At 46.2% G+C, this 7,944-nt stretch overlaps 1 protein-coding gene across 1 annotated transcript in view; it reads right to left on the bottom strand.

Moving 5' to 3' along the window:
* Nucleotides 1-7,944, bottom strand: part of MYO5C (myosin VC) — a 120,246-nt gene that overhangs the window by 42,612 nt on the left and 69,690 nt on the right. The window contains 4 exon segments of the mRNA XM_011986298.1: nucleotides 172-235; nucleotides 2,827-2,920; nucleotides 4,641-4,805; nucleotides 6,852-6,998. Coding sequence (XP_011841688.1) covers nucleotides 172-235; nucleotides 2,827-2,920; nucleotides 4,641-4,805; nucleotides 6,852-6,998 — 470 coding nt within the window.

Here is a 7,944-nt window from a genome sequence, read left to right on the forward strand (position 1 = left end):
TATCACAGATAGTCACACCCCACTTTCTTGTATCTGTGATCTCCTATATCACAGATAGTCACACCCCACTTTCTTGTATCTGTGATCTCCTATATGCAAACTGAGATGGAAAATATAAAACAGCACAGAGAGAAGAAAGAAAGTAGCTTTAAGGCAAACTAGATTCCATACATTCTTTGCCGTTCTTCCTTTTGTACATCATCAAAGAGCTGCTTGGTGAGGTTGTCCATTTTTTCTGTAAAAAGAGAATGCTTTTTGAGATATGTCTGCCAAATCAATGCCTTGATTGTTTCATGTTATGTTTCAGAAAGTGAGACTATCAGGACAATCATGTGATGTTTATTATTAACAGGACTTACAATGAGAGCATAGGTCATTTTTTATAAAGAAGAAATACAGATGAGGGGGTTTCAAAATAATAATTCTCACAAATTTGTTAGGTTGGAATTATCAATAAATAGTTTCATTTATAGTACTTTTATTGGTCTGTTATTTATTAAAATAGATATATTGGCTTTCAGACAATGAATATCATTAAAAATAAATAGAAACCATTTGGGAAGAAAATGATCCATTTGTGACAAGGTTTCTCAGTCTTGGCATTATTGCTACTATGGGCTGGATAATTCTTTGCTGTGGAGAGGGGGCTGCCCATCCCTGGCTTCTACCCTCTAGAAGCCAGTAGCACCTCTGCTCCGGTTGTGACAACCCAAATTGGTTCCAGACATTGCCAAATGTCTGGGGGTGAGGCGGCAGCAAAGCTGAGAACCACTCATCTGTGATAACCAAGAAAATAATTAAATGTCTGGGAAAGAGGAAGTACAAAAAGGCAGCTGTTAACACTGAAATACAAGAGTTGCAAACACAAAGTCTGCAGACCGAGGGGCAGGACGTTCCATGGCTGTGACAACCCCACATTCCCAACACACCTGTATGCCACAGGGATCATCACAATGGGAGAAAGGCAATGCAGCCCCTCAAACGGCGATGCTCCTGTTTGCACTGAGCTGACATCTCATCCTTGAGATCTACCTCACCTCTGAGCCCCGCCCCAGAAGGAGTCCTCGGGGTGCAGTGTCGATAGCGATTCTCCAAATTACCTTTTTTTTTTAAGCCAACGGTTTAATAGTTTGTCTAACGTAGTGCCAAATGTTTCGGAATCAAAATGACTGCTTCAGAACGTTGTGAGGCAGCCAGGAAATACTGGGGGAAATGCTCAAGCTTTAATTTAGAAGCCAACACGTTTGATATAACTTCAATTTTCAATTAACCAAAAGCACTGGCTTTAATTCTAGTGCTTACCATCTTGGGCCATTTGCAGATGGGCTACAGAAGCTGCTCGAATGTGATTTACTTCTCAAGGGGAACGGGATTATGTCCATGTTAAGTCAGAATCTCAAAAAGGGGAAATAGCATTTGAGAGCATCCCTGGGTCTTAGGTCACAAGCATAGGTAAAGGTTGGTGCTGTTCACAAAACACTGTTTGCCAGGAGGGGGGAGGCGCACAGGATAAGCAGTTTATAAATATTACGTTGAAAGTTTTCATGGACTTTTTGGAAGAGGATATAAAATTACTCACCCAAACATGACATGGTCTCAGAAACATAATTTTCAGGTTATATTCCTGAGAATGTAAATGCCCTTGTGGGAAATTCTACTTGAAATTAGGGGGGAAAAAACCCACAACCACCACCCAAGAGGAGTGTGCTGTAATAAAAAGGGTGGAGGTGGGGAAACCCTTTCCTAACTCAGGTTCAAGGTTTACTCCCGGACCTCTGACATGCTCCTGTTCATCTCTGACATTCGCATGGCTCCGGTGCCCACACCATCAGCCCTACAGAGACGGGGTGGAGGGCACACACTACCTGGAACAGGAGGGCACAGCCTTTCCTGCCCCAGTGCCCTGGTGTCAGGTTGTTTACTCCCTCTTCACTAACATTCGCTCCTCCCACTCTCTGCCCTGAACTCCCAGGGCTCTGCGCTCCTCTGGCTCCCATCATATCCACCATCTGCTGGGCCGGAGGTGTGTGCAGAATCCCCAGGCCTGAACCCTCGTGCTCCTGCCGCCCCCACGTTGGAGCTCAAGGAAGAGATCCCTAGGCAAGATCACTGACAGTGGTGATTTAAACTATGTGGTCAGGGACCGCCAGGCTCTGTTGCCTGTTGCCTTTTCTGGGATACAGCAAGCAAGTATTGTCAAGTTGAATTTGAGCTGAAAAGCTCAAATGTATAGAGCTAGGCTAAGCATAGCTGTTCCACACCCCTAAAGGAAGTGATACCTACTGGTTCCAGGGTCTGCCCTTCACTCTGGGCAGGACAGTAGCAGAGGACATGAGTATCACTTAGGCTAATTAACTCTGACAGATCTGAATTTTTTCTGCAAATCTTTGGTGAGCACCAAACATGACCACAGCATTACTCTGACTGCACATCAGGATTACCATGAAAGTTTTCTAAAATTAGACGTCTGAACCACCTCTGACACCACTACACACCCATGCGCACACACAGACACACACACACCCATTCCCCGATGCAAAAGCTCCGGGCTCACGGTCCAACCATCTGCACTTTGCAAAGGGCCCAGGAAGTTCTGAGGCACAGAGAGGAATTGCTGTGCTGTCTGACAAAAGATGGAAATAAAACAGACGAATCTGTAGGGCAAAGTTACGACGACTTAAATATGGCTATTCCTTGTGAGCAAAAATTGTCTCACTAAACTAAGTGTACACCAGAGACCCCTGGTTCTAAAACTGGTCACCCCCAGTACCGTTTACTGAGTGACTAAATCAGTGAATGTCTGGATTTGTGCCCCCTGAGCTTTACCTTTCAACTCTTCAGTCTTCTCTTGAAGCTTCAGCTGTATTTGGTCTTTCTGTGTTTCCAGTTCTGAATTATGCTTCTGAAGCTTTGCCAACTTCTAGCAGAGGGAAGGGGAAAAAACAAACTTTTTTGAAAACCTCACTTCAAGCTGTCACCATTGCCTTTCTTGGCAAAAAGATGTCTATTCTTAAATTAGTTTATTTTTTCTCAGCTCCTGTCCATAGATAACAGCTAGCACCAGCCCACTGTAAGACGCAGCCGTTAGTTTCACATGCAAGGGCTCAACATGACTTCGAAGGTGACACTATTCCCGACCTGGCCAGCAAGGGCTGAAACAAGGAGCAAGGACACATCCAAGACCTCCTCGATGTCAGGGACATACCTCTTCCTTTTGCCGAGCTTCTCAATAGCCACGGGACTTTATATATCGAATATGCTACGATTACGCAGTTGATGGCGTAAAGGGATTCACACTTTGCAATTGTTATGACTCACGAAGGATGTGTGAGCGCAGCAGAATTCCTATCATTTTGGCTTCTCCTGGTCAAGTGTCTGCTGGGCTGGCAGCAGGCCCATGGTGCTGACTGATGGTGACTGGCAGCTGGCAATGCCCACGGCAGCAGTGTTGGTGCACCCAGCACCGGGGCATGGGGAGGGCAAAGGGATGTCTTCTGGGCCTCCAATCCACCAACCCTGGATGCTAGGACTTTGAAAATGCAGCAGAGGCCGGGTGCAGTGGCTCACGCCTGTAATCCCTGCACTTTGGGAGGTCAAGCGGGGGTGGATCACTGGAGGTCAGGAGTTCGAGACCAGCCTGGCCAACATGGTGAAACCCCACCTCTATTAAAAATACAAAAAATTAGCCGGGTGTTGTGGTGTGTGCCTGTAATCCCAGCTACTCCTTGGGAGGCTGAGGAAGGAGAATTGCTTGACCCCGGGAGGCAGAGGTTGCAGTGGGCTGCAATCGTGCCACTACACTGCACTCCAGCCTGGGTGACAGAGCGAGACTCCGTCTAAAAAAAAAAAACAAAAACCCAAAATGCGGCAGAGTGGATGGTAATAAAGATCACCTTCTTAGAACACACTGGCTCACACTTTTGCAGGGACTCACCACAGGCATTTGGCTAACTTATTTCATCTGACCATTTTATTCTCACAGAATTCTGTCAATCTCTTTTTGTTATTCTCATTTTATACAGGAGGAAACTAAAGTTCATTATGGTAGGCATTTGGCTAAAGTATTTCATCTGATGATTTTATTCTCACAACAATTCTGTCAGTCCTTTTTTGTTATTCTCATTTTTTTATATGAGGAAACTAAAATTCAGAGAGGGTAAGGGACTTTAGCCAAGGCTGCCCAGCCAGACAAAGGCAAGATTTGAATCTAGGGCATCTGGTTTTTATGCTGACTGCTGTTTTCACTACACCAGAGATGAAAACCCTACCCTAGCTTCGCATCGCTGTTCAGGGGAAGATGTTTCCAGGGCACAGACCTTAAGGACAAGTGAGAGGAGACCAAGGTCATCCTGGAAGAAAGGGAAGCAGTCAGCCAGGGCTCTTTGGGCCTATCATCGCTTTGCAAAACTCGAAAGAGAAAACCTATGTTGCATTTCTCTCTTTATTAACCTCCTCCCTTCCCCTAGACTCTAATCCTCTGATCTCGCTCTTCCTAAAAGGTAGGCTCCCTTTGGTAATGGAAGTTGATAGCAAAATCTGATTTGCTCTGCAGAAATCCACTTCATAGGAAAAGCCTGCAGCACTCATCTTCCACAGAGAGTCCCCGTGTTTCCATCCCGTCTCACACGCCCGCAGCTGACCTCTTCCACAGCATCCCTGTATCTCTTCCCCTTCTCCTCATAATTTCGCCTGTGGGCGGCTGCTCTTTCTAGTTCTGCTTCCAGCTTCTGAATCTTTTCCACATCCCCGGCTCGAAGAGCAGCCAGGCTGGTCAGCTTCTCCACCAGCCCATGGTTTTCTTTGTTCTAGAGAAAAGAAAATTCAGATGTTTAGAGGTTTATTCAAACAAAGACACTATTCCATTTAATTCTCATAGCCTTTGACACGGCATCCAAATTTGAGAGGTTGCTTTACGCTGATCACACTTATCACTGCACTGACATTTGTTAGCATCTTCTCTGTGGTGAAACAGTATGGCAGATCTTGCTGGGTCCATGTCTTCCCAAACTGGTGGCTATTTTAATGTGAGAAGTTTCCAATTCTGGCGAACCAGGACAACCTTAGTGTTACAGGCTGAACTGTGCCCCCCAAAATTCATTTGTTGAAGTCTTAACCCTTGAACTTAGGAATATCGCTGTTTTGAAGACAGGGTCTTTAGAGAGGGAATTAAGGTAAAACCAGCCCTCGGGGTGAGCCCTAGTCCAATATGATTGGTGTCCTTAGAAGAAAAGGGGATTAAGACACAGACACAGGCATGGAGGGAAGATCATGTGAAGACAGACAGAGGTGGCAGCCATCTACAAGCTAAGGAGAGACGCCGCAGAAGAAACCAACCGTGCCAAAACCTTGATATGGGACCTCCAGCCTCCAAAACCGTAAGACAGTAAATTTCTGTTGTTTAAGCCACCCAGTCAATGATACTTTGCTATAACAGTCCTAGCAAACTAACACACCTAGGACAGGCAGCATCGGTACTCCCAGCAGGCATTGCTCCTGGCTGGCCGCAGCTATTTTTAAGTGTTATTCTGCACAAGCTGTGTAGCAGGCAGGCCTGTTACACAACAGCACACTAAGGGAAACCCCATCAGACGCCAAATCTATTTGTTCACCCACTCACCCTTTCGTTCAGGACCCCTGTGGTACAGCTTAGGGCTAAGTTTAAAGCTCACCTTAGGAGAGCCTCAGGATTAGTGGAGACAGGCCTGCGAGTGAGTTTTATGGATCTGGACACTGTGTGTTCCACAGCATACGGATGTTTCTTTTCTTTTCTTTTTTGTTTGCTTTTTGAGATGGAGTCTCACTCTCTGTTGCCCAGGCTGGAGTGCAGTGGCACAATCTCAGCTCACTGCAAGCTCCACCTCCCGGGTCCACACCATTCTCCTGGCTCAGCCTCCCGAGTAGCTGGGACTACAGGTGCCCGCCACGACAGCCGGCTAATTTTTTGTGTTTTTAGTAAAGACAGGGTTTCACCGTGTTAGCCAGGATGGTCTCGATCTCCTGACCTCGTGATCTGCCCGCCTCAGGCTCCCAAAGTGCTGGGATTACAGGCTTGAGCCACCGCGCCCAGCTGGATATTTCTTTTGTTTTTTTTGAGACGGAGTTTTGCTTTTGTTGCCCAGGCTGGAGTGCAGTGGCGTAATCTCGGCTCACCGCAACCTCCACCTCCCGGGTTCAAGTGATTCTCCTGCCTCAGCCTCCTGAGTTGCTGGGATTACAGGCACGCACCCCTACACCTGGCTAATTTTATATTTTCAGTAGAGATGGGATTTTGCAATGTTGGTCAGGCTGGTCTCGAAGTCCTGACCTCAGGTGATCCGTCCGCCATGGCCTCCCAAAGTGCTGGGATTACAGGCGTGAGTCACCACACCCGGCCTTGGATGTTTCTTTTCATACCAGTGGGAATGATATGGGGAATCTTCCCAAACAAGGCAGGGCTGCAGCTAGACCCTAAGGCACCTGTGGGAAAATTAGAAATGGCAGCTCCTCTGAGCTGATGTCATCCCAAGGCAGCACGCTTGGCATGCAGACAGCATCTTTGAGCAAATGAGGAGGTACCTTCGCCTCAAGGCAACACAGCTTCACACAGGGACACCTGCCTTGGCAAGTGGAGCCAGGCTGGACTCAGCCCCACCTGCCCTCTGAGGTAGGCACATTTGTGCAGTATATAACCTACACCACCACAGGCAGCAACCCTTTACAGTGTACCTCTGTTTCCTAGCTCAGGTGGTCCACGTAAACTGAACCTCCTAACATGGGCATACATTGTAATAGCACAGCTAAGGAACTGCTCCAGAACAAACTACAGCCATGTAAGAAAAAGTAAATGTAAAAGATGCACTATGAGCACCTACCTGATCTTCCAGTTTTTTCTGCAAACGCTGGACCCTGTAAGTAAGCTGAATATTGAGCACGAATCGTCGGATACTCTGGAATCTGCGTCTGGCCAGCCACGCTCGTGCGTATTTCTGCAGGATCACAGCCTTGTGTTCCTCCAGCATCTTCAAAACAAGGTTTTGTGAAATATAAACTGGACCCCAACTGCTTCTCTAAAACAGTCTTACTGTTGTTGGTAAAAAATGGTATGAGAAATCCATGTCCCAGGAAATCGGTCTCTGCTATAACTCTCTTTTTTTCTTTTCTTTTTCTTTTTTCTTTTTTGGAGAGACTAGTTATTTCAAAAAGATACTTGTCATATTCAGCATCAAAACAGTTGCATTAGGGCCACGTTTATGGCTCACACCTGTAATCCCAGTGCTTTGGGAGGCCCAGGAGGGAAGATCACTTGAGGCCAGGAGTTCAAGACCAGCCTAGGCAACATAGCAATACCTTATCTCTACAAAAAAATTTCAAAAATTAGCCAGGTGTAGTGGCATGTACCTGTAGTCCTAGCTACTCAGGAGGCTGAGGCATGAGGATCCCTTTAGCCCAGGAGCTCAAGACTAGCCTTGGCAACACAGACAGACTCATTCTCTACCAAAAAAAAAAAAAAAAGAAAGAAAAATTAGCTGGGCATGGTGGCTCACGCCTGTGGTCCCAGCTACTCAGGAGGCCGAGATGGGAGGATTGCTTGAGCCTGGGAGGCTAAGGCTGCAGTGAGCCATGATTGTGCCACTGCACTCCAGCCTGAGCAATAGAGTGAGACTTGTCTTAAAAATAAATACTTTTTTTTTTTTTTTTAAAAAGGTGATTCCAGGAGTTAGCCAGAAAGAAACCCCCAAAATATACTGTTCAGGTTTTCGGCTTTAAAGTGTCTTTGGACAACTTTATTTTTTCATCAGAAGTGACCAAATTAAGACCGTGAAATCTCTGAGACCAAACTTTTGTCCTATCTCAACCCCTTTCCCATCCACTCACAGGATGGATCATGCACCCCTCATGTTGAAGTGAACACTTATTGCTCTCCTGCCTCCTTGAAAGAAAATTACGTTTTTGCCATATGAAACT

This window comes from Mandrillus leucophaeus, unplaced genomic scaffold (genome assembly GCF_000951045.1).
Source record: "Mandrillus leucophaeus isolate KB7577 unplaced genomic scaffold, Mleu.le_1.0 Scaffold108, whole genome shotgun sequence".
Classification (NCBI taxonomy): domain Eukaryota; kingdom Metazoa; phylum Chordata; class Mammalia; order Primates; family Cercopithecidae; genus Mandrillus; species Mandrillus leucophaeus.